General features: G+C 39.7%; 1 protein-coding gene across 2 annotated transcripts in view; it reads left to right on the top strand.

Annotated features, from left to right (window-relative positions):
* The window catches only part of arap1 (ArfGAP with RhoGAP domain, ankyrin repeat and PH domain 1), a 62,820-nt gene that overhangs the window by 499 nt on the left and 35,524 nt on the right, over nucleotides 1–26,797 (top strand). For both annotated transcript variants that reach the window (XM_004075811.5, XM_020708392.3), the window contains exons 2-8: nucleotides 7,402–8,477; nucleotides 15,585–15,745; nucleotides 24,239–24,321; nucleotides 24,418–24,479; nucleotides 26,072–26,197; nucleotides 26,283–26,352; nucleotides 26,500–26,620. In XM_004075811.5, the coding sequence (XP_004075859.2) occupies nucleotides 7,507–8,477; nucleotides 15,585–15,745; nucleotides 24,239–24,321; nucleotides 24,418–24,479; nucleotides 26,072–26,197; nucleotides 26,283–26,352; nucleotides 26,500–26,620 (1,594 nt within the window). In that variant the 5' untranslated portion in view covers nucleotides 7,402–7,506. The remainder of the gene's footprint in view (nucleotides 1–7,401; nucleotides 8,478–15,584; nucleotides 15,746–24,238; nucleotides 24,322–24,417; nucleotides 24,480–26,071; nucleotides 26,198–26,282; nucleotides 26,353–26,499; nucleotides 26,621–26,797) is intronic.

The raw sequence follows: 26,797 nt of genomic DNA, 5'->3' as shown, positions 1-26,797 counted from the left end.
CTGTTTCTTTTTTTTCGTCTCCAAAAATATGTGTGAACTACAGTAAATGATCTTCTGATAAAGGAGTTTCCTCATTCTGATTCCTGAAAATGAACGACAGCAGTTGTGACAGATGCTTTGAATTTGTCAGAAGCCCTGTGACTTTACACATGCAACCATGATGTAGCAACATCCGCAGATGCTCCTGCAGCCGCATGCTCCTGCAGCCGCATGCTCCTGCAGCCGCATGCTCCTGCAGCCGCATGCTCCTGCAGCCACATGCTCCTGCAGCTGCTGCACTGGATGAAAACACAGTCCATACATGAGAGAAAAAGATGATAACCTCAGACTATCACAAGGAAACAGCTTTATTATTAATATCATTATTAGTTTCTTTTGCTAAATTAGTCCCAGAATACTAGACCTAAAGTTGTCTGTGTTTGGATTTTAATCAGCTTGTTTCCTCAGATTTAAAATGCAATTTAGGGTAAATGTTTTTAGCATCTACTGAACCATACAAATGATTGTAATTGGCTTTGGTCAAACTACATTTTGAGCAAGACCTAGGTCTCCATGTATTCCTGCTCTAATTATAATATTTCTTGCAATTATCAACAAGGATTGTGCATCCTTGCAAAAACTAGGCATGGGGTGAGGGAGAAACCTCATGGTAACTCCCTTATCTTCGAAGGCTTACATGCCAAGAGCCATGTGACAGCATCAGGATGTGTTTATGACTTTGCAGATGCTATCTTCTCTTCCTTTTCCTCACTTTGTCAGTCTTATGCTTGGTTTGTTGTTGTTGACCAACATAGAGGCTTAGTCCTAAGCATTTTAGTACCATATTTTTATTGTTTGTCGTTTCCCTACCTTCTTTATTTGTATAAATATTCTCATTTGCCTTTTGGCTCATACACCTGTTACTGAATTGACTCTTTGATGAGGTGAGAGGATATTTTGCTATTCGGGGTGGAAGCTCTAATTCAACAATTTCCTCCGCTAAACAACAAGCCGGTCCGTGAAGCGATAACTGCAGCCTGTGATAAAAATGTTGTCAAACCAACCCAAGGTTAAAAAATTCATCTTCAAGGTTGTATTTTTTTCACACGGGAAAGGAACAGCCCACCTTCTGACTAATTTGTGTTTCTTGTGAGAAGTAGAGCAGCTTGTTATACAGGAACTGTTTTTTTCTGGTAAGATGAGGCCAACGGGGAAGGAATCTAACAAATGGATTAATGTTGAGACACGCCAAAAAACAAACTGGTTTTAATAGTTTACTTTCATAAGTTCTGTCTTCCCAAAGACTCAGTTTTAGCGGAACTAGTTTTTACCAAGGCCTGTGTTGTCCTTGTGTGACTCGTGTCAGCAGGCCAAATTTGTCCTTTCAAAAATTGGCGACGCTCAAGCTTTCGACCTTGTAACAATGCCAACAGGTTGCTCAAGGCCTCAAAGCTGTATGGGATTAGGGTAAAGTGAAGTTTTTGTAATTATTGAGTGGAATTGGTTTTATTGTAAAGTTCTTGATAAAAGTTGTTGACTACAAGACATTGTTCTGCTGCAAAGCTGCACTTGCAGGATTGAATCACTGTTCAGTTCTAATTGAAAGTGGGCTGAAAGCAGCAGTGTTTCTGATAGGGGGTGTATGACTCATCTCCTCTTTACTTGTGTGTCTGGAGTTTGATGCATTTCGGTCGAGGACAATATCTTAGTTCATCACAACAGAAGCGCAATTTGGCTAATGCCAAATGCTCACGGTTTGACAGGCTGCAGAAATTTAGCATTTTAGCACATCAAGAGACTTCTGCTTCTTTGCCTTTTTAAATGCTTCTTTTAGAGTTCACCTCACCAAATCCTCTGCCTCCATCCCATATTCTACTCTGCTTCCACCTCACTCACACCAACCACCCTCACTGCATCCATGAACCTCCTCTTTGGTCTTCCTCTAGGTCTCTTTCCTGCGAAGTCCAACCTTAGCCTCCTTTTTACCAACATCCTCACCTATCCCTCCTCTCAATCTCAACTGCTTCTCTGCATTTATCAAAACATCTACCATGAGCTGTTCTTCTGGTGGATTCATTCCCGATCCTATCCATCCTCATCACTCTCAAATTAACGCTCAGCATCTTCATCTCTGCTTCCTCCAGTTTTGCCTCTTGTCTCTTTCTCAGAGTCTCAATCTCTAAACTACCATCAATCACATCAGAAGTCTTCAAACAGGAATTCACATCAGGGTTTTGGGATTTTACCAAAACAAAATGTCTACCCGGGCAGCTGTGTTGCAGTGGGAGCACGGTCGACCTCGCAGGTTCGGTTCACGCCCTGCCTGCCCATGTGTCGAAGCGTCCTTGTGCAAGACACTGAGCCCCACATTGCTCCTGGTGGTTATAGGTTGGCACCAGTGTTCGACAGAAGAGGTTCAATCAGTGTGTGAACTTTTGAATGCATGGTAGAATGGGACTGTGACTATACAGCGCTTTGGGCCTTCTAAGTAGGTAGTAAAGCAGCATACAAGTAAACACCAATTACCTTTTTTATACCATTTTGGAAATAGAATCACATACTATTTATGTCACAGTCACAATTGTTTAAGTTGCAAAGGCTCTTTTTTTTTAATTTTTAATTTTGTACAAAAAAAACCCAGAATGGAAAAAACAAACACAATTTAGTTCTAAATCTAAAGGAAAATTTCGATCGAAGATCAGAATAAGTTACAGAAATGACTTTTTTTTTTAAGTACGAGGAAAGCCCAAATTTCTATAAGCACTGTGAGCAAAAACACAAGATGGTAAGGTTAGTATGAAAAAATGATTAAAAACAAAAAAAAAAGGTGGCCAGACAATGCAATCCTATGTCCTATTGGTTTGTATCAAGGGTAAACATATGCCTTGTTGCTGGTTTTAGGACTACAGTGACTGGAGCCAGGTAAATTTCACAGATTACCACGTTATACCTTTTAACTTAAACAAAAGTGTAGAATAGAAATCAACATCCTAGTTGCTCCAACATGTATTTTCTTCATTTTACCTCATTGTTTTAAAAATAAATGTACTGGAGGTCATTTTTTATGAACCTGGCAGTTTTATTATCTTATATAAGATTTACTTGTTCTAAAATGTAAACATAGACTTTTGTTTTACAAGTCCTACTTCAATAATTTTTTGATCTATTGTAAAAATGTTCCCAGTAGGGTTGTGCCGATGGACAATACCATCGTCCATCGTGATGGCTGACTGACATCACGATGGAGAGACACCATCGTGATCGGCCACGCCCCCGTGACGCTGCGAGTCAACACCATAAACCGCGATTACATGTGCAAAATATCTTGATCGGATCAATGGCCGGATTAGAATTAAACCGTTTACATGGGCTCAGAAAAACCTTTTCCGATTATAACAAACGTTCACATGGGTCACACTTTCGGTCGGAATAAATCATTCGCACATGTGCAGTAGTGTTTGAAATACCGGAAGAGGAAATTAGTTCTGCCGAACGGCAACATACATAGATATCTGGCAGCTCCGTAATATACAAGATGATCTCCTAAACGTGCTTTTATTATTGTTCTGGTTATTATGAAGCGCCTGTTCGCTCATCATTTTAATTTTAATCTGTGTGGTGAGTGCTTTTCTGTTGAAGAACGGAGCCAGAAGAAGCCAGGGGTTAGGAGAGGCTAACACGGGTCGCTCGGTCCACTGGTCCACTTGACTAATCAAGTGCAGGAGCGGACTACTTCTTTTCTATTTTGTTTGTCATTTTTTTGTCAAAGTCACTTCCCTCAGTTTAAACTGGATCATCGCAGATGATAATTAGTTGGGAAATAAAATAAATAAAGTAATAAAGTAAAATAACGAATAATAATTATCAATAACGGAAAATACCCCCCCCCCGACGATTTCATCGTCCATCCCCATGGTTTACTGCAAACATTGTCAACTGCCAATTTAAGGGACATCGCCCAACCCTAGTTCCCAGTGTTGTTTTAATTATGAATACCCCGCTTCCAGGTGCGTCCCAACAGGTATCACTCTTTTTTATCCCACTTTTATTTTGAAAGACTGTGGTTAGATGACGGCACATCCAGCCAGACTGACCACAGAGCTACTAAAACTGCCTTTAATTGTTTTAAGATAAATGAAGAGAATTACAGAAACTTAGATCAGATTGTCCTCTGATCACGTGAAATCTATTTCACCTCCTGCTGCTTGTTTTTGTCCAGATGATGAAGCAAAAGTTTGTTCCAAACAAACAAAGTTTACAAGTAGCTTGTAGCTAGGCAAGACAGACAACGAACTGTTTAAAAGTGAAGGCAACATTGCTGTTGGGGGTAAAATTTGATGAAGCTACTGGCTTGTCCAGCATAGAGCCATTTGAAGGATCTTTTCTACCGTCTTGCTGTTATGATAAATTGTGGAATAACATATGTCCACATATATTCCATGTTTCTGTTGCTTCTGGTTACATCTGGGGTTTAGCTCAGTAACGTAAAACATTCAGACAATGTGACCGAAATTCCCCTTTTAGCTGTCCATAATCACTGTCCTTGATCCTTTTTTAATGGACACCCTGCAGCCAATCGCAATTGAGTATTCACCCAGACCATGGTATAAAAAATGGTTTGATAACTAAACTGTTTTGTTTGTTCAAACTTCAGTATTCTTTTCACCTAACAATTAACAAAAGGTAAACAGAACGCAGTTGTGGCTAATTTTTCACAGGTACAACCAACATTCTCACCTGTGCTGCTTAGCAATGTTCATTCTCTTTTTTAAACAAAGATTTATTAGCAAGAAGAAACTTAACAACAACAAATAAACTAGCATAAAAATCTTTACTGATTGGGCAAAGTTTGTCTTTTTGTATCAGCGTTGAATCTCTTTGTTCATTGTTTGCATGATATGTGGTTTAGCATATAATTGAAATGGACTGGAGATTTGTTCCTAAAATTAAGCTAAATGTTATGAACAGAAAAGCATGGAAATGTAGGAAGGTAATCCTATTGTATGAAAGGGATGTTTTTGGAAACCGATTTCTCAAGTTCTTTGCATTTTTTCTGCTGGAGATGGTAAATGATCCACAGATGTTTCTGTTCCCTGCATCTTTGTGATAAACAGGTAAAAAAACAAACAAACATCATTTGGATGAGTTTCTCAGTATCATTTTAACAGTTTTAGGTTGAAATGCTAGTGTTAATATTTCCTTTGCACATCTGAAAAAGTAAAAGAAACTTTTATAAGCTGTACCACTTCTTATACCAATAGACACAAGCCAAAGAAAGAACTAGCTTCTGGTAGTCAAATCCTGTTCAGTACTTGCTCTATGTACGAGTGTGTAGAAATGAGGTAATTACAAAAAGAGAAGTCACATGCACAAGCTTTTATGAGACTCGATCGTCTTATTTAAGAAATTGTAGCCTCATATTTAGAGAAACCCTTTGCTCAAGTCAAGTTTCACTTGAATATTTCCCTTATATTTTATGAGGGATTTGATGGATTTATATCAAAAAACTGCCAGCAAATAAGGAAGAGGAACCAGGAGCATCAGGCAGCAGGTTCGTCCACGTAACACCACCTCTGCCTGTGTTCTGAGTTGGTGAATTATCTGGCAGTTGGTGATTTCTGAGATTTTCTTTAAATTTAGCTTGTGTTTTCTAGATTTACTCTTGATAATCTTGAGTGTTGCATTTATGCTGTAGTTAGTACTACAGTAATAAGAATATTAACAGAGAGAAACGGGAAAAGGTTTGTTTGTGTTCTAGAACAGACGTTGGAGATGTTTTTCAGGACGTCCAGTCATCAACTTACGAAACGTGACATCATTGGCTAAGCACGTTTTTAGACTCGAGCTATGGCTCAGCCACACTTTTCCTTCCTTTTTGTCAGTGCCGTCCTCTTGCCTAGGCAACAGAATGCCCCATTGTAAAAGGTAGCACAGAGACCCTGTTCTTTGCAGCTCTGGGTGGGAGGGAGTACAGAGAACGCTGGAGGGAGGAGGAGGTGAACAGAAGTGGTAGGAAGTGGAGAGGAGCTGAAAATAAATTAAGTTGGTGAAAAGGAAGTCGGGCTGCATCAACAGACTGTGAATACGTTATGGTTTACTCTTCAGATAAAGTTTTCCTACCTCTTTGCATATGAGTTGATCAGAGGCTTGATTGGCTTCAGAGGATTAAGTTCTTGGCAAGAAGAGTTGTTGCTATGGCTGATGCGTCTTGCTTCTCTTCACCCTCTGTAGGGGCGTTGAGAAAATCCTATGCTTCACCGAAAGATAATTGTGCAGGCATCCACCCAAATGTGGCTTGCAAAATCTGCATTTGTGCGAATCATTTTAATGTTGGTTGAAAACTGAACACTTTATTGTGTGCAACGTATTTCTAGTTCCTCTATTTAGAAATAGGAACTGCTATAGATCAGAGAAAAGAACAAGATTGACAACGTACCTTGTGGTCTCCAACTCGTTAGGGGAAACGCTCAACAGGAAATGAAATGTGTTAATTTCAATCTTCATACTGGTTAATGTCTTTAATTGGGTAAAGTGGGTTACTGCGATCATTCAGTTCTGACTGCCCTCACTTCCAGCCAAGTTACATTTAATCTGAAAACCAAAGCATACATCAAATATTTAAAGGAGTATTTCATCATTTATACGGGTCAAAAACCAAAAGATCCAGAAGACTATAGGTTGTGAGGAGAAATTCACAGCGTTCTCTTTAAATAGAAACTAAAATACAAATTCGTGGTGAAGAAATAAAATGCATTTCAGCATCTTCTTGATTCACGACTTTGGAAGAATTAAAGAGCTGACACCAGCCTGCATCTGAAACTTGTTAGAGCTCCCCCATCACAGAAACTGCTGAATACAGATTAACCTGTTTATTTGACATTAGTTACTAGAAAGTCTGGACATTGGTGTGACGGATCTTATGGGCCTTTCCAATGAAAAGAATGTTTGCCTTTTAAAATAAGTATTTATTAATAAGTGCTTACAGGTCAGTATTGCAATATTTCCAGACTCACAGATTGTCAGACAAAAATTTACTTAAAGGTCTTGCTTTGTGTAAAGTATATAAAGAAAGAATAAAGTACTGTCTGTGTTATGCTCTAAAGTGACTACAAGTCAAAATGAAATTTTCAGTCAAGCATGAGCCCAACTTCCTTTTTACATGAATGTCAAAAAACCCCATTTCACTAATTGAGGCTAAAGTGACCTTTTTTTTTTATTTTTCAACTGCAGTCTTAACTATCAACCAAATGCGTTTTTCCAATGCAGCAGTGTATTGAATGAGGTGATTGAGTTTTTGTCATCTTGTTTCTGATCAGATGGAAAAAGATAATTTAATTTTAAAGATCTTTTTTGTAACAGTTACTGAATGGAAAATATACAATGTTACTTACAGCTGACAAATTGATGTTTACTTGTCCACAGGTTGCATCTGGGGTGAGCTGAGGTACCAAAGTTGGCATTTTGCTTTGGACGTGGATTCATGGCATAGTGACCCTGCACTTTGCTGGAAAGGCGTTTGAAACAACCATGTGCCAATCAGAATCCAGTGCTACGGTTTTGGACTGGTTGGGTGTGATTCGGTTGGAAAGGTACACTGACGCGTTTCTGAGTGCCGGTTTACAGACAATGCAAGAATGTCAGCAACTTACACCAAATCAACTGGAGCACATGGGTATTACCCGACCAGGCCATCAGAAACGAATTCTAGCTAGCTTAAACAAAACCCAGAGTACGCAGGAACCTCCATCGGTTTCACCCGACAGAGAGCAACAAATGGTCAATATGAATCCCACATGGAGACCACAGCCTGTTCCAAGAGAATTAAAACCAGAAAGTGATGAAGGAGATGGAGAAACAAAGAGACCTGTTCCTAAGATACGAGACAAACCCCTTCCTAAGGAAAGACAATTGTACAAAACGCAAGAGAGCAGTAAGGAACACAGAGAACAAACAGGTCATGCCCGAAAAAATGCTGCACCTGGAGAAGGAGAACAAGAAGAAGGCAATGGAGAACTCGACAAAGAGCAGGTCAAGCCTCAACCGAAAGAAAGGACTAAGTTTCCTGCAAGTTGCCCAGTTGACTCTTGTCCCAACGTCAATTTACCCCCAGTACCTCCACGAATTACTCTCAACTCCCCTCCCCAGCGCTTCACGTCTCCTTTGTCCCCCTCCCTGCCGACTCCAGTTCCTGTCTCTCCAGGACTGGACAAATCCCCTGTAGCACAGCGCAGATGTTCAGCCCCACTTTTCTCTGTTAATTCTTCCGAAGTTTTGCCTGAAAACCCCCCTATCCAGGTTCCTCGAGCCAGGCCTCGGACTTTAGACATTCAACCTCCTGCTTGTTTGAGGAATGATGGAGATGACAAAGCTTCACCCATTTCACCCACCACCATCAGTAACAAAAATGCTCCACCTCTTCCTCCAAAAGCAGGAGTTGGACCTAAAAGCCCACCCCCGCTACCACAGCGGTTACTTGCAGAGTCCCCTGGAACGCAAAGGTGAGTTTGTTTTCCGGAACATCATAGATTTGTTGATGCAATGTAATCATTTGACAATTCAATATACCATTGACTGTCTTCAATGATGTTAACCATAATACTGCTATGTATAGTGTTTAAATAAAGGGATAAAGTTTGTGATAAGCAGGGTTGTTAGACATTTTCAGGGAAACTTAAAAGTTTGTCTTTGGTGTCTGTGAATAGAATTTTTTCATAGGTGAAGACCCACTCAGATACTAATTGTGTTTTTGTGGTTCTTAACATGTTCTTGTGGTATTTTTCTGATGATGGAGGACATATAAATTTAAAGAAAATTAAGTTTAAAGTTGCATTTCTTAGTATTTCTTTATTCAAATCATTGTGAAGCAGGAGCAGAAGAAATAAGGTTGCTCAACTGTACGGATGGATATCTCCAATTTCACTTGTCATTTTTGTTGCAGCTGTAATGTTAGGTTGGGGGTGTGAGGCACTTTAAGCGGAAACGTATGTAAACGGAGGTCTCATTTATGTGTGATGGGAAGGGTGGTGGAGTTGCTCTTTGCCAACAGTCCTGCCCAAAATTCAGATGCAAATTTCTTATGAACTACTGGAGCTCTGCAGAAACTGTCCTTCAAAACGGCACAGGTTTTTAAATTTTGGCTAGTATAATGAAATGCCCCTTGGAACATTTTTAGAATAAAGCAAAAGATAATCAGAGTAGATCTTTAAATTGTATCTCAAAATGGAAAATGATAAAACAGTTTTGTCAAACAAAAACTGACAGAACCGATGAACAAACAAAACAAATGGATATGAGTTCACTGCGTTGTTAGATGTGATCCAGGAGTTTTTGTGGTCTACACTGCCATCTATTGGTTAAACTGAGAACTACATCTGTTGTTTCACTCTGAAAAAAAGGTTCACTCATTGAGATGTGTTTTTGGACTTTTTTCAAACACCGCCTGAAAGTAAAATTAAAAACTTTATTAAAACTAAAGGACTGAACCTTGCTGATTGGACAACTGTAGCTGGAGTTTAGGCCTTTATTTTTGACAAATCAGCTTGGAGTACTTGTTAAAAGTGTGTTCCTGTTTTGTGGTTGCTGTCTTACCACTGAAGTGGGGTCCACCTCTCCTAAAATGTCACAGTATCCTCCCTTCATGTAAGAGTTTCTCCAAAGTGAAAGATCGTTAGTTATAGGGGATTTTTAAAAAAAAATTTGTGTGAAGTCATTTGTGAACACTGTTTGTTTCATGTGTTTCCTTGGGGTTTCACATTCACAAGTATTTGGTTTTGTTTAGGGCGGTGACATAATTGGTTGCACAGAAGACTACAAGTTTTTTTTTATCTGGTTGGTGAAACTTGAAGCCTTTATCAGGTGGTGGAGTTGTTATGAGTAACAAGCAAGTCATCAGTCTGTTTTTTAAAGGGAGAGGGAGAAAAGCAGTAAAATAAAAGTGAAAATTCACACAAAGCATTTGAAACCTGTCCTATTATAACTGCTTATAGCTGACACAGGGGGGAGGCGGAGTTTGTAATGGAGCAAAGAAGTAGGTTGTGACCAGGAACTACCCTCACGCATGTTGTCGGAACAATTTCATGCACTTTTGTTACTTTCTTGCTTCCTTGTTTGCATGTGTCGTTGCCTCCTCCCAACCTCTGGTCATTTTCTCCTGCTTCCCATGTGTGTGTCCTAGTGTGGGATTTTACAGCTCTTGGTGATTAAGGTCTTCTTTTGAACATGCCGGTACAGGTAATGCCGTTAATCAACACCATCTCTTCTCAGTTGTGCCATTGACTCTGCTCTTTCTTTCCCATGGCCCTGCCCTGTCTTTTTTCTGTAGCAGATTTTTGTTTTTTATGTGAGTAGAGCATTGAATGTTGTAACCAGTTTGTGTGATTAAAGAGGGGTGTTTTCTTTTGTGCTAGATCTTTACTTTTTATATACGTGACATTGGTATTAGTGAATTGCAAACGGATCTGAAAATAATGGAAAAAGTCAATCTTTGCTTTTCATTCCTTAAAAAAAGATTAAATTCAATAACAATGCATAAAGTAGTTGATTGACTTTGGTTTGATATTCTGCTTTATCCACATTCACCACAGGAGTTTTGAGTTAGCACATAGTCACTCTTGCTAGCTAGAAATTCTTCTGGTTTGTTGTTGCCCTGTTCAAATAGTAGATCTTTTCTTGAGATCTTCCTTTTTTTAAGATCACACACAAAAGTGGGGTAAAAGAAGCACTTATTGTTTATGCAGCCCATATTCAGGATTGGTCAGAAAAGATCAAGTTAAATATAGAGAGCCTGCAAACCTCTCACAGCACTCTTCCTCTGAGAAAAAGGGGGAACTGTGTCAACAGAGCAGTTTCCCGTCATTGTGGTTCATCTGTCGTTTTTTTAACAGGAGGCTCTTTGGGGTTAGGGATTATGTGTTTTGTTTAAAGGTGGTTGCATAAAAAATGCGAGAAAAGCATTTTTCAATTTCTCTGTCTGCTCAGGCATACTGCATCTAATGTGAGGGGCTAGTATTTTCATGATAACCACTTGGCACATCTGTTAGTCCAGTACAGACATACTGTTAATTTAAATCTTTGACAAGTGACAACGGTTGGTAGTTGAATGTCAGCTTTGTATGCAGTACAAACACTGTTCTCTGAGTTTAATGTTTCTTTAAAAGATCAAGTTTCCTAGATGATCTTTTTTCAAACTTAAACCTGAGCAGTTTTGGAAAAGTATTTTCACTTTAATGTTACATTTGACTACTTTAACAATAGTCGCACCATGTCCTTGAACAATTATTGAGGTGAGACTTTTTGCAACTGTAGTGGCTATAAAGAGGAACTTTCACAATACTGGACTTGAAGAACAGGATAATTTGGTCACCACTGAATTTACCCAAAACTTGAAAATAGACTGCTGAGTGTTGTATAAAAAAGTGTTGAATTCAGTATATTCATAACTGATACCAAACAATGTTTTAACATCAGAAAGTTAAATATATATTTGTTTTTTAAGACCCAAGCCGATGAAAATTGTGTTTTTAACCTGTTTTTGTGGCATTTTTCTCATGATAGAGGACATGCATAAAGAAAATTATTCTTAAATCTGTATTTCTGAGTATTTCATTTTTCCAATCGTGAAACGGGAGCAGACGAAAAAAAGCTTGTAAGTGTGGCGTTCAAGTTAATACGTCTAGTTGCATTCCGCTGTTCCGCTCCATTGCGATGTTGTAGACGGATGCATCCATTTACGTTTTCTCTTTCCTCGTCTGAGCTGGCATCTGGCTCAAAACTGCATGGGTAGATAGCTCCAGTGTTGCTCGCCATTTTTGTTGCACTGCTAATGTTAGCTTAGGGTTGTTGGGGGCTGTAAGCTAGAATGAGAGCTCAAAAACAGATAATTGATGGGGAAGGGGTGAGCTTACTCTTCACCAACAGTCCCACAACTCAGGGGCGAATTTCAAAGAAACTACTGCCGCTCTGCAGAATTATGTCCTAGAAAATGACACCAAAGATGAGTGGGACTTTAAGACGGTTGTGTTCAGCAGTAGGAAAGTTGGATTTGTAAAATTCATATACTAGACAAACAATGATATGTCTAAAAAAGATGCTCTCACAGTCAAAAGTGTGCAGTATTCTGATGATGTGCCCTTTAAAGCTTAAAACGACATGTGCCAGGTTTGCAGGATAACGAATTGATCTCTGCTCTGGCAAAGAAAGTCAGTTTCTACGGAGAGAGGTTTTCTATTGAACTGTGTTCTTCATGTTTTGCCTCTCTTATCTGCAATAACCAGCCTTTGGATAGAGATCGACATAATAGTAAAGTCAAACTTTATTCAGGATAACTCTTAACATAAAATACTAAGTGTGGCTCTCACTTTATCATTTTATTATGTTTAAACACTCTACGTAACACTCCGGCAGGCTCTTGACTACATTACCCAGAATGCTCTAACAATACATCAAGTGTCGTAGTTTACTAAAATCTAACTAAAACATTTGGACAGGTTTTTGAGCAGAGTATAACACAGAAAATTAGTTTCAGGTCAATAAACACAACCAGAAGGCATACATAAAGCACACTCAGTTATATTGCACACTGTTGATTTTTGATAAAACTGAAGGGTTTCAAGGTCACCTTAGTCTGATACAATATGGAATTTCTTTTTTTGCCCCTTTTATAAAAAGCTTTTTTTTAATGTTTGGGAGTTGAAGTACGTGAGGAAAAAATAGGTTGAAACATTTAATTTTCAGTTTTATATTTTAGTCCTTGCAGAGTATAGTTCTTGCAGCCAAAGCATGTGAGACATGCCTGTGCTTTTGTGACTTGTGACTGGCTGATGGGATGCCTCAACACCAACACCATCAAATGATTGAAGACAGAATCTTTAATGTTACATTACAGAAACATTTGGTTTGCAGAGTGTAAACATGTAACCATAAAAGCTTAAGATGTATTCTTGACTCAAGACTTCAATAAAACTCAGGAGTTTGAGTTTTAAAGTTGTAAAAAAAAATCACAAATCAACTATTTAAACTAAGTTCAAATATGCAGGTGGGTGATAACTTTTGCTTCATGCACTACCAATCTTTAAATCATCTTCTGGCTTGACATGTTAAGCATCAGCGTAGACCAAGCGTTCAAACCCAAATGTCTCAGATGGGGGATGTGGAGATAGAAGAGCTTTGTTTTATGCTTGATTGTTGATTAGTTTAATAAACTGTTTGAGATCACCCTGATAGGTAACAATTGCTTAGTGTTGAAGTAAAAAAGTCATGAGTCATAGGAAGATGTCAGTGGGACAAACTATTTTGATTCCACTCAGATTAGGAGCTCATAAAATTGTTATCTCAAGGTTAAACTGTTAATTGTCACTGTATTACTCTATTTTAAGGATGGTTTGCAAATGTAGGCACAGCTGTTTATGCTAGTGAGCATAAACCGTATCATGCTTTTAAGCATAATAGTAATTATGCTTGGAAAAGACCGTATGGTGCATTTTCCTCACAGATGTTTTCAGGTTTTCTAGTTATATCACAGTTCGTTGACAAAGATCATAAAACATGTCTAGTTGAACCAAAGGGGTTTGTTTTGGGGGTCAAACCACCGTTTTGGTTCCTGAGATACAGCTGTGCCTGCAGCTCATTGTTTTATATAGTCATAACGAGTGTTGTACAAGATACTTTCAAAAGGTAAAAACACAGATTATTTATTATTATTGTTCAAATGTAATCCCTGACCCCAACTCAGTACTCTTTGCAAAACTGTAATTCATTGCATGAGTCTTAGAATATTTAAGTTACTTTTTTTTGTTGCAAAAGTAGAAGATTAATTATGTAACAAATGTACCACAAAATATTTCTGGTTTGTATGAAATGGGATTGCTACATGGTGGTGTAGTTGTTGGGGCTCTCACCTAACATCAAGAAGGTCCTGGTTCAAATCCCTGCTGGGACCTTCCTGTGAGGGGTTTGCATGTTCTTCAGTACATGCATTGGCTTTCTCTGGGCATGGTGGTTTCCTCGCACAATCTAAAAACATTCTTCATAAGGTTGATTGGTATCTTTAAAGGTATCTCTAAATTGCCCCAATGTGCATGTGGCCTTGCAATGGACTGGTGACCTATTTAGGGTGTTCTCTGCCTTCGACCAACAAAAGCTGGGTTGGGATTCTGCAGGTTCAGAAGATATATGGATGGATTGTTGAAGGGTGATATACAGAAATAATGACTCCTAATCTATCTTTGATAAAATGAAAACAATGACAGCACAATTGGAGAAGAAACCCTCCACAATAGTTAGTTTTGGCCATAAAACAAACAAAAGCTTCACAAGAAAAGCATCTTAAAATGACTTCATTTTAAGTCATTTTGAAAAATGAAAAAATATCTCGGGGGGGGGGGGGGAGAGAATCATTTTTACACATTTTTGTACATTTTAGCATGTGCTTGGGGGATATTTTGATGATAAAGAACATATACTGTATTAAAAAATGAAGCTTAAATTGGCATTTTGGAGTTTTTATTCAAATCGTTGCGAATCAGGGGCAGAAACACAAAAAATACTGTAGGAAAAAGCTTGTAGGTGTGCCATAGAATCCACGATGGCAAGCCACAAACTGGCTGCTCTGCTCCGTTGTGGTGCATCCACTTGTAGACGACTAGATCCATGCACATCTTCATTTTCCTCATCTGAGCTGGCATCAGGCTCAAAACAGCTGGATAGCTTCAGCATTTTTGTTGCAGCAATAGTGTTAGGTTGTGAGTGTGAGGGCCCCCCGGGGGAGAGTGTAAACAAAGGGAAATGGGGGCAGGCCTACTTCAAGCCAAAGTTAAACTGTTGTTAAACACAAGTTTCTGGACATGTAATGAGTATAACATTAAAGTAGCAAAGTATTTTTCTTGTAAAACTACGGCACATAGTAATATGTTACTGTTATGCATTACTTTTGTACTACTCCTAACACTGTTCATAAGTACTCAATGCAAACATGAGAAAACTGCAGCTTTTGAGTTACAATTTTTTCTTAAATTTTTGGAGCAAACGATATGCCATTTCAGGTCAGAGACTGTGTGTGTGTGGTTTGTGTTTTGCACTACATGTCTGCTAGTAAAATGACATTTGCAGACAGTTGTCTTTTTGTTCTGGTTCTATGAGAAATGTATCTCTTAGGGTTATGGCACATTTGGAAACCGTTTGAACTGAAGAGCGCTAGTTTTACTTTTTACTAAGAAATAGAGTTGAAGTAAATGCATTGCTTGGTTTGATACAACGCAAGTGGTGGCCAGTATGACACAAAAAACGACTAAAGTAAATTATGCAGATTAATATGTGGTTAACTGAATGTTGTGCCACTGTGGTACAGTGTACATGTCACTCTGAAACCAGCAGGAAGTGACCATTTAAGAAAAAAAAAACAAACAGCTACCACTATTGTTTCTACGATGATGCACACTATACAGGTGATGGCTGAGAGGATAAAAAAACTAGGCTCAAGTAATCTGTGGATTGGTATGAACCTCTACCAAGATGCGCATTGTTTTTGCTGGTGCATAACTAGGACTCACGTTTTATTTAAAAAGTTTGAAGTTTTTGTCATCATGCCCTTCTCATTTTTTTTCCACCAGCTCACCACCCATAAAAACAGGAACTGATGAAATACCCAGAGACCAACCTCCACAAATCCCACTTCGAAGCAAGACACCCCAAATACAGGAGAACAACACGCTGCCCCCTCAGGCTGACCCCCAGCCAGCTGTCCCAGCCAGGAGGATTCCCCAACTTCCCAGTGAGTTATTATAAAATGTTAAATCAGCAAAGGGATCAAAATGTTTCTGCTACTTATATTTGTTTTGCATGGAAAACAAATTACAGAAGTATGCCTGACATAAATGAGTCGCTGTTTTAAAAATAAAAAAGCAGATGCTGTCAATACTGACATGTAAAACAGATTTTTCCGTTTTGCTTACGCATGGGGTAGATTTGCAAAAAGAAATGTTCTTTTTGACTGTTTGCGCTGAAATAAATGCTGAAGATTTCCTTTTCGCTTATACAGTCAGGACCATAAATATTTGGACAGAGACACATTCTTAGAATTTAGTTTCTGTACATTACCACAGTGAATTTTAAATAAATCGACTTAGATGCCATTGAAGTGCAGACTTTCAGCTTTTATTCCATGGGTTGAACAAAAAGATTGTATAAAAATGTGAAAAACTAAATTATTTTTAAACACAATCGCTTCATTTCTTGGGCTCGTAAGTAATTGGACAATTGACTTCCATGCTATTGCCTGGGCAGGTGTGGGCAATTCCATTGGTATGCCATTATGAGTGAAGCAGATAAAAGGCCTGGAGTTGATTAGAGGACTCGTGCTTGCATTTTAAAGATTTTGCTGTGAACAGACAACATGCGGTCAAAGGAGCTCTCCATGCAGGTGACAGGAGCCATCATTAAGCTGAGAAAACAGAAGAAAAACATGCGAGAAATTGTTACGGTATTAGGAGTGGCAAAATCAACAGTTTGGGACATACTGAGAAAGAAAGGAAGCACTGGTGAACTCAGCAATGCAAACAGTACTGGACGTCCTCGGAAGACAACAGTGGTGGATGATCACAGAATAATTTCCATGGTGAAGGGGAACCCGTTCACAACAGCCAACCAAGTGAATAACACTCGCCAGGAGGTAGGCGTATCAATATCCAAGTCTACCATAAAAAGAAGATTGCATGAAAGTAGATACAGAGGGTACACTGCAAGATGCAAGCCACTTATAAGCCTCAAGAATAGGAAGGCTAGATTGGACTTTGCTAAAAAGCATCTAAAAAAGCCAGTACAATTCTGGAAAAACATTCTTTGGACAGATGAAAACAAAAGCAACCTCTACCAGAATGATGGCAAGAGAAAAGTATGGAGAAGGCGTGGAGGAGCTCATGATCCAAAGCACACTACATCATCAGTAAAACACTGTGGAGGCAGTGTGATGGTCTGGGCGTGCATTGCTGCTAGTGGCACAGGGACACTTGTTTTTTGTTGATGACGTGACACAGGACAGAAGCAGCCCAATGAATTCTGAGATGTTCATAGACATACCGTCTGCACAGATCCAGGTGAATACAGCCAAACTGATTGGGCGGCGTTTCATAATACAGATGGACAATGACCCAAAACATACAGCCAAAGGAACAACAAAGAAGTGGAATATTCTTGAATGGCCAAGTCAGTCACCTGATCTTAACCCAATTGAGCATGCATTTCACTTGTTGAAGACTAAACTTCAGACAGAAAGGCCCACAAACAAACAGCAACTGAAAGCCGCTGCAGTAATGGCCTGGCAGAGCATTCAGAAGGAGAAAACCCAGCATCTGGTGATGTCCATGAATTGAAGACTTCAGGCTGTCATTGCCAACAAAGGGTTATCAACCAAATATTAGTAATGACCATTTTTGTAGTAGGTTTAAGGGCTGTCATCTGGACTTAGTTTTTAAAGTTAGAAGAGGTCTCACCTCTTATCCAAGAGGCTTTGTCAATTCTGAATTAGCTGGTAAAAGAGCTGTTATATATGCGCTCATGGGGGAGGAGTCAGTTAGCCTACATGGTTTCGGGTTGTTCGGAGTCCTTTGTCTTCAGCTGGAGGTTGGGGAGCCAGTGACTCCCTCCCCAAACTGGTCACCTCTTTCAGCTGTTAATGACTCAGGTGGAATTGGTTTGGTTTGGTTTGGGTTTCAGAACATTGCCGTAGATGGATGGAAGAATAAACCTAAGACCACCATTCTTATTAAGAGAAGGTTTATCCTTCTTGACAAAGATGGCTTCTTTCACTCCTCGCTCAAACCATCCTTTCTCTCTGGCTGGAATTCGGACTTCACTGTCCTCGAACGAGTGGTTTGTGGCCTTCAGGTGGAGGTGCACTGCAGACTCAGGTCCACTTGGGTTGGCTCTGCGATGTTGGTAAAGCCGCTTGTGTAGAGGTTGTTTGGTTCCTCCTATATACTGTTCATTGCAGTTCTCTTTGCAGTGGATAGAGTACACAACATTACTCTGTTTGTAGCTAGGAATTTTGTCCTTTGGATGAACTAGTTTTTGTCTGAGAGTATTAACTGGTTTGAGATGAACTGGGATGTTATGTTGCCTGAAAAACCTTTTTAGTTTTTCAGACAAGCCTGAGATATAAGGAATTGAAATACTGTTCCCTTTCGGCTCTTGTTCCTTCTTGTCTTGTTTTCTTGTATGTTGGTGAATGCCCAGTTGGGATATCCACAGGCTTGGAGGGCTTGACGGATATGTTGCTCTTCTTTCTTCTTTCCTGTTCCTGGATTTTGATCTTGACCCAAGTGTCGTCCGCAAATCTGAACCAGTGGCTTGGAGAATCACCTGGGAACGAGTCCAGGGCTCTTTTCTCAACTTCTTCAATGTACAAGTTGGCCACAATGGATGAGATCGGAGAGCCCATAGCACAGCCGTGCCTCTGTCTGTAGAAGTTTCCCTTAAATTGGAAATATGTGGAGTTGAGGCACACTTCCAGCAGTTCGCAGATGTGGTCTTGTCATATTTGTTCTATCTTGTAACTTGGAGTCCTGGGGTAATCTCTTCCTCACTGAAATCACTGCCTCGGTGGTGGGAATGCAGGTGGAGAGGGAAGTTACATCATAAGACACCATTGTTTCATCAGAATCCAGCTGAAGATGTTTGACTTTGTTTGCAAAATCTTGTGAATTCCTGACGTGATGCTCTGTATTGCCAACCAGAGGGGCCAAAATAGTAGCCAGGTGTTTAGCCATGTTGTAAGTGATGGAGTCAATGCTGCTGACAATGGGTCTCAGTGGTATTCCTTCCTTGTAGATTTTTGGGAGGCCATATATGCAGGGAATGGCATTACCCAGGTACAGTCTGTAATATAGTGGTTTGTCGATGACTTGATCTCTCTCCAGTATTTGTAGGCAGTCAATAACCTTTTTCTTGTAGCCGCTGGTTGGGTCTCTTCTCAGTGCTTCATATGTGGTGGTGTCACTGAGTAGGTGGTTAACTTTGGCTTAATAGTCCACCGCATTCAGGATCACAGTACATCTCCCCTTATCCGCTTGTAAAATGTTGATACTGTGGTCCTTCTCCAGAGCTGTCAAGGCCTTTCTTTCATCTGAGGAAAGATTGGAAGGTGCTGGTTTGGCACTGGACAGCGCAGCCGAAATTCTGAGCTTTAATTCTTCAGCTTGAGATCCAGTCAATTTGTTCCTCTTTATGGCTGTTTCTGTAGCTGTGATGAGGTTTACCACGGGGATATGATTGGGTGTAAATGAGAAATTCAGCCCCTCGGATAGTACCTCTTTCTCCGTTTGAATCAGCTCGCGGTCAGAAATATTCTTAGTCCACCTCTCTCTGTCAATCAGTGCTTTGGTGCGGTGTCCTCTACTCTCCCTGTTGAGCCTGTCCTTAAGGATCTGTTGTTGATTTGTGAGAATCTGAAATTTCTTGATTTGCCGTTGCTTGCTTTTATTGTGTTATGCCAGTTGTGCCGTCTGGGTGAAACCGACAATTTTCTGAAAAACTTCTTCAGTAACAGTTGCGGCCAAATTGTCCTTTAGATTCTTCATTTCACCTTTAGATTCTTCATTTAACCTTTCAGGTTGTTGATGATGAAATACGTCTGTCTGATCCTGTCCTTTTAAAAATTGGGTTCTGGCTCTGTGGATGATGTTCTCAGCTCGGTGTCCTTTAACCCCTTTGCCCATCTGTAGGCTCTTGGGGATCACGTTGCTTTGTCTGCATCTCATGTTGAACCTCAGGGGGTCCTTGTAGTTTCATAGCTTTCTTTTCCAATTCACGTACCAGCTGAAGGGCATCGTTCCCAAAATTAGAAGAAATATGTCTATGAAGACCATTTTGTTTTCAGTTATTTCATTTGTCCAATTACTTACGAGCCCATGAAATGAAGGGATTGTGTTTTTAAAATACTTTAGTTTATTTTTATGCAATTTTTTTTGTTCAACCCATGGAATAAAAGCTAAAAGTCTGCAATTCAGTGGCTTATGAGTTGTTTTATTTAAAATTCACTGTGGTAATGTACAGAAACCAAATTACAAAAAAATGTGTCTGTCCAAATATTTATGGTCCTGACTGTAGGATTGTTTGAAATTGAAATATTTTGCGATTTCTGTTAATTCTGGTAAGAATTGGCTCAAAAGTCATTTACTGTTCATTAATTCCACCATCAAATTGTCTAAAAGTGTTTTAACACAACTTCTGAAATATTTCAAAAAGAGCAGTCTGAACATCCCACTGGGCGGAGGCCCCGGGGAAGACCCAGGACAGGTTGGAGAGACTATGTCTGTCGGCTGGCCTGGGAACGCCTCGGGGTCCCCCAGAGGAGCTACAGGAAGTGGCTTGAGCGAGGGAAGTCTGGGCATCTCTTCTTAGACTGCTGCCCCCGCAACCTGGTCTCGGATAAGGGCAGAAGGATTTGATTGAATGATGGAAGTCTGAACTTAAATTCAGTTCAACTTTTGGCCCACTTTATGCTTTTTTTTCTCCTTTTAATCTTCTTTAGCTAAAGGATTTCCCCCATTTTTTACCCACAGATTTGGGTAGATATAGGGTAGATATGGGGTGCCTATGGGTAAAGAAATCCAACTAGTATAGGACCTGCAGATGGGAAAAACATCAAAGACGTAGACCTCTTGATCGCGTAGAGCGTAAATGTCCATGCACATTTTTTTATATGGGCATGCTGTGGATGACAGGTTGTGGTGAAAACGTATACAACAAGGATGAGTAAGGGTGAAGTTGGTGAGATGTGAGATTTCAAATTTTAAATTTCTTTCCAACGTCCCATAAATCCTGCAAACTATTCAAAGAGCGCTGTGATAGGTGCGTGCTCCTTGCGGGGTCTTTGCATGCAGCCTGACTGTTAGAAATGAGGAAATTAGACAGACCGTAGTTTGTGTGGGCATCCTACGGGCACTTGTGTATGACTTGCACACCTGGTGTGTGCGGCATTCGTGTGGTCAGTAGGGAGCTAGTACAGGGAGTCTCTTAGTCTTAGTCACACGCACCTATACAGGGGATCGACCCATATGGGTGCAGCGAGTTTAGGGGTTGTCCAGGCCCGTAGAGGGTCTGCATCTTAAAGAGAGTGCAGGTGTTGCAGTTTCCTTGTGGCTCCCGCGGCTTCCTGGTAAGTGGTAACTGTATTGGGAAGTATTTCTAAGGCTAATGGTAGTTACACATACTTATGATGAATGGGTGATGCTGTTGTACGATGCTTTACGCATTGGATGTGCACCTGCAGGGCTCCAGACTAACTTTTTTCACTAGGAGCACTGTGGCCCCTAACTGAAAATTCTAGGGGCACAACCAGAAAATTTAGGGGCGCATGCCGTAAATCAACATGCCAACCGAATCTATTAATTTCCACTGTATTACTAATAAATACTTTAATAATAGATGCAGAAATTAAAATGTGCTGTTTCAAATTCAGTGTCACATTTTATTCTGCACTTTTGAAGATGCAACAACATGTAAACTGACAGCACCATCGCTGTCATAACAGTACAAATAGTAAAGAAAACAGATGGAAATTTATCTTGGTGACACCAAATATGTGCAGCCAAGATGCACAATAACCGTGTTTGAGATCACCCAGGTGAACTCAACGCTGCGCAGATCACCTGGTGTGTGACATATATTTTTGTTTTTGCTCCAACATCAACTGTCAATCATCACAAAAATATCGCAAGAAAGGGGTGGGAGCAAAGGGGCAAACCTACCCGGACACAGCTGGAAACTGAACTGACTGAAAGCTGCCCTGCAGACTACAAAACAATGCATTATGGGACATGTGTCCTGATGGTTTTTGTAGTTGAGTGATTAATTAAAATAATTTTAAATACCAATTCATTAAAAAAATGCTACATACATTACAAAACATTAAAATAATCATAAAATATAAAATAACACAGATCACACTAAGGGGGAGAAGAATATTAAAACTAAATTGAATGTTAAGGACAACTCCAACTGTTGTCCTTCAGTCTTGCTGCAGATTCGCCTTCATCTCACAGTCTCTCTCCCCCCCCCCCCCCCCCCCCCCCGGGCCTGGTCTCCCCAACGATCCAGGCGAGGTGCCGTTTGCTCGAGCGTGTTTAAAGTTCAAGCCCCGTCAGCTGTCACACATGTAGGTGTGGGACATTTATTCTCCTCAGCTGACCCGACTCCCGCGGGACGGGAGCGGAGTGCTGCCGTAACCCGTTTGATTTGCCGCCGTAACCAAAACCTAAACCTTCCTCCGGGTTTGTGTGACCCAGAGAAAAGTTCAGCACGGACTGCATGTATTTAGAAAATTACGAGTGAATAGATACGTTCTAAAAAGGAAAGTAAGGAACCCCCAAGAGTCATTAACCCCACTGTGATTGGTTGGTCATCTCCGTGCACGACGATGAAAAAGTGTCATTCATTAAAACTGGAGGCCTGCATTAACATTAAACTTTCATATTAAGATGGGGGCCGCAAAATATCATCTTGAGACCGCAAATACAGCCCGCGGGCCGCGAGTTTGAGACCCCTGCTGTTGTTCTGTCACTGGTACACTAGCCGCAAGTCGGAAGAATGAATCAATAGTTCGCTCGCTCTCATAGCTCAGACGCACATATCAGGTTGTGATGATATTTGTCACCGTTTCCTTCCCACAGATGTTTACGCGCGCTCGATTATCTCGAGGCCCCGCCCCCTCCACGCATTTTAGCCACTTACAGTGGCTTTCCCTTTCTTTTCACACGCAGTGGCCGACTCACAGACGGACATCACGCGAGTGTGTGCTCGCGTTTCATGAGTATGTGCGCGAGTGTGTGTGTCTGCCTCCGTGCGTGTGCGCTCGCGTCTCATTGATTATTTCATTGCTCATTGATGTGCCCCTTCCACGTTTAATGTATAAAAAATACGGAGGGTGGGTCAGGCAAATTTACTGGTCGCACATGTGCGACTGGATGTAAAATTCAGTCGCACACTCTTAAATTTTGGTCGCAAAATGCGACCAATTGGTCGCAGTCTGGAGCCCTGACCTGATTCGTAAGTGCCCATTAGATGCCTGGACGGCCACACAAAATATGCACTGATTGTCACCCGCATACAGCCTGTATCCACCCAAAAGGGCAGTTGTGACAGATGTCTCTTAAGGTGGCCATAAGAGTCTCAAGAGAACTGCAAGACACACCTATGATCACATTAAGATGTGACAGTTCCTCTTTATGATTCTCCACATGCCCGGACAATCGACAAACCTACAACACCCCGGTCAACCCCCAATGGCACAAAGTCTTTATCTTTCTCAACTATCAGCTTGTTTTGAAAGTTGATATATGTTGGGTAATAGCATTTGGAGTACAGAAGTTTTAGATAAAAATATACATTTTTTTCTTCATGAATTCCTTTTCGAGTGTGGTGGTGGGGGGTTCTCAGATCCAGTTATGCTTCCAGCATCATATTTTTAATGTTCCAGCATTATGGAGTCTTAAGAGATTCATCATTTCAAATCCATTTACTCATAAAATTCCACACAGTTTTCCCGTATTTCATTTTGTAATTTTGCTCAGAACTTAGTTAAGATCCATGTTTTTACTTCCCCTTTTCATCTGTTCTTTTTGATTACTAAGACTCATCGGAATACAAAATGCTAAAGGTTAGAAAGCTTTAGCATTTGATAAAGTATTTAACCTGAAGAACTAATTGTAGTAGAAAGAGGCAAAAGATTTGGCAGCTCTTTGTTACTGCCAGTCACTCAGGTTGAGTTTGGGAGGGTTTGTGTGCCAAAAAGAAAACCCCATAAAGCCCGGCCACTGCCAGTGTGCAGATCGTTTACTGGTTTGACAACAGCGGATGCTTGTTGCGGAAAATATTTCTGCTATTTTACATAACACAAAGAGTAAAAATGTACTGTCTTAAAAAAATCTACTGAGTCAAATGTCCTGAATACTTATTAACCTGACTGAAAACCTGTTTAACTGCTAACAGTTTAGTTCATTTTTCTAGAACCATTAGGCTGAGGTTCAGGCTTATGTCTGTCATTTTAATGACCTTAATATTTGAATCATCTGTTAGTCATTTTTCAAATTAAACAGGGGACATTGTGAATGATGGTTAAAATTGTTATTCTCAGGTTTTAGGAAATACTTTTAGACGGGATCACTAGTAAAAGATCCTGCTCATGCTAGAAGGCATACATGTTGTTTGAATGATTTTATCCTTGCCACAAGTCGACTCATTTGAAGTTCTCCTGTTCATCCTCTCCCAGGCTCGGACTCTGATGAAAATACTTCTGATGAGTACGAGAGGCCAGACTTCATCCGCAGTGTTCAAAGGAACATGGCAGGCAAGGCAAGAAGATTTCCCATGTTTTTATCCTACGATCTTCCATTTTCTCTTCTCTCGCTGTGCAGCTTGACGGGATTTGTCCTTTCTTTGTTGGAATAGAGCTCTTCCCAACAATTGTCTAGCGGCTTTTGCAGCGACGACGAGATGCTGGATTATGACGAGTACGTATTGAACAAAAAAAAATTTAAACTACATACAGCACTTCTAAAAATGTAGGTATATGTTTGTTTAATTTTGAAATCAATAGATAATATTTTTATTTTCAGCAGTTTGAAAAATTTACGAGTTACACATAGATCTACAGACATAAACTCCAGTTACAACTTCAGACCTGAATATTCTACCTAGATGAATCCACCAATCCATGTGCCAGCTCTCACCAGCCAATTACATCATAAAATATTACACAGGGTAATCTAGATTTATCGTTATTTGTTTTTTTCTGAGTCAATTCTGTTTTCTAAAACCTGAGTTTAATTTCTACTGTCATAATGCAAAACACACCATCATGGTGACTGTGGTGGAGTGATTACAAAAAATTGGTTTGTTTTGCATGCTGCACTATATTGTATTATATGTTGTTGATTTTAGCCTCTTCTTAGTCTAAGTAAGAGCAATGGAGTACATTTTGGAAAGCTTTAAGGGAGAAAGTTCTAGATGTATGTAGTTCTCTATTCTATTCTAATGTTCTCTACTCTAATTCTATTCTAATTTTGAGATCAGTTTAACTAAATTCTCAAACAATTCACGATTCACTTTGTTGAACAAAATGTTTTTGGTAATTTGAGTTAATTTCCCGCCATTAGCTTCTGTCTGCAGATTTGTGTGTGAACTCGTAGTAAAGGAAACCCTCGTGTGTTTTCATGAGCGGTTTTGAGGACATGAAAAATATTTCAGGAGACGGGAAATGTTTTTGCAACTGTGCAAAAGCATTTTTACAGTTGTAAATATTTTAATAAACACTCAGATGCATTCTATAGACACAAATCTGTTTTCCTGCTGATTCAAAAGCACATTATAGTCCTCCACACACACATTTTTTTTAGATGCACATTTATTTATTAAGTTAAATATATTTACACATGGGGATCATGTAACTCCTGGAAAATTGCTGAATAGAGGCATCATCCCTACTATTGCTGTATGAAGAAAAGTGGATGAAATGGTGTAATAAAGCCTGTCGGGGCAGTATTATGAGCTGGTATATATTCAGGTGATCTGTTTTATAAAACAGACCAAACAGACGTGTGAAAATCTACTAGAAAACACATAAAAAATAGTTTGATTATGAATTATTAACATAAAGCATAAATAATCCATAGTAATAAAAAACAAGGAGAAAACATTGAACAGGTAAGCATAGAGGAAAAGCTGAAAGAGAAACCAGCCCAACTTTCTATAATATATCACAGTACCAGAATCAAATACAAAAAACAGCAAATCGTAACAAAATACACCACGAAAGAGAACTGACATTTAAGTCTTTAAACAAAGTTTGAAAGCCAACAAACCAGAACACATCATTTCTTCCTCACAAAGATGAACTTGAACACAAACCAGACCACTATACTGTTTTGCTGCAGTTTTACAGAAAATCTTAGCTTATATTTTGAATAAATGTCAATATAGTGACTGATATGAGTTACATTTGAAATGTTTTTTGTGTATGGTTGTTGTCAATAATTGAAAAAATAAATAAATAAATAAAGTAAATTGACTTAATGTGTTGATATTTGCATGTTTTTTCTTCAAGTTCTTCTCTCGGGGGAGATTTGGGCAGTCATAAAGAAAGTTTCTACTCTGTTATCACGAGGGAGGACATCTCCCAGCAATCCAATGTCATCAGGAAGGGCTGGCTGAGCAAGAATCCACCACAGGGGTAAAGGTGCTCAGCTAAAAGCTAATCATTAGGCAGGAAGTCGACATCCTATTCTGAAAGGTTTTCTCTCTTCTCTTCATCTCAGGGCTCTTTACTACCAGAGGCGATGGGTTAGGCTGGACTCTGATTATCTAAGATACTTTGACCTTGAAAAGGTAACAATAACCATTAGGAAAGATTAATAACATGCCATTTATTCAAGGTATTCAGTACAAGTTTAAGCCCACAGCGGCAGTACATTATAGTAAACTTTACTCGATTGTTTTGTTAAAATGACTACGTTTTTTTGTTGCTTCCTGTAGGCTGTGTATTCCAAGGGAATAATCTCAACTGCGTTTATCACTAAAGTGACTGCGGTGGGGGACCTGAAGTTTGAGGTTGTCACGAGCAATCGAACATTCATCTTTAAAGCTGAAAACGAAGGTCTGTTGAATTTTGTATTTATTTTGTATTTTTATTTTTTTGGTCTGCTCACCTTTTCAGAAACATGGGACTGGTTGTAGTGAATGTCGGTTCTGCCCTGCAAAAAAAAAGACCCCTTAGAAATAAGTCAAAAATTCCTACCCCATTGGGAGATTTTCTTTTTAAAACCAAAAAAAA

This window comes from Oryzias latipes, chromosome 13 (genome assembly GCF_053564925.1).
Source record: "Oryzias latipes strain Hd-rR chromosome 13, Olatipes_Hd-rR_3.1".
In the NCBI taxonomy this organism is placed as follows: domain Eukaryota; kingdom Metazoa; phylum Chordata; class Actinopteri; order Beloniformes; family Adrianichthyidae; genus Oryzias; species Oryzias latipes.
This window is presented reverse-complemented; position numbering and strand designations above follow the sequence as displayed.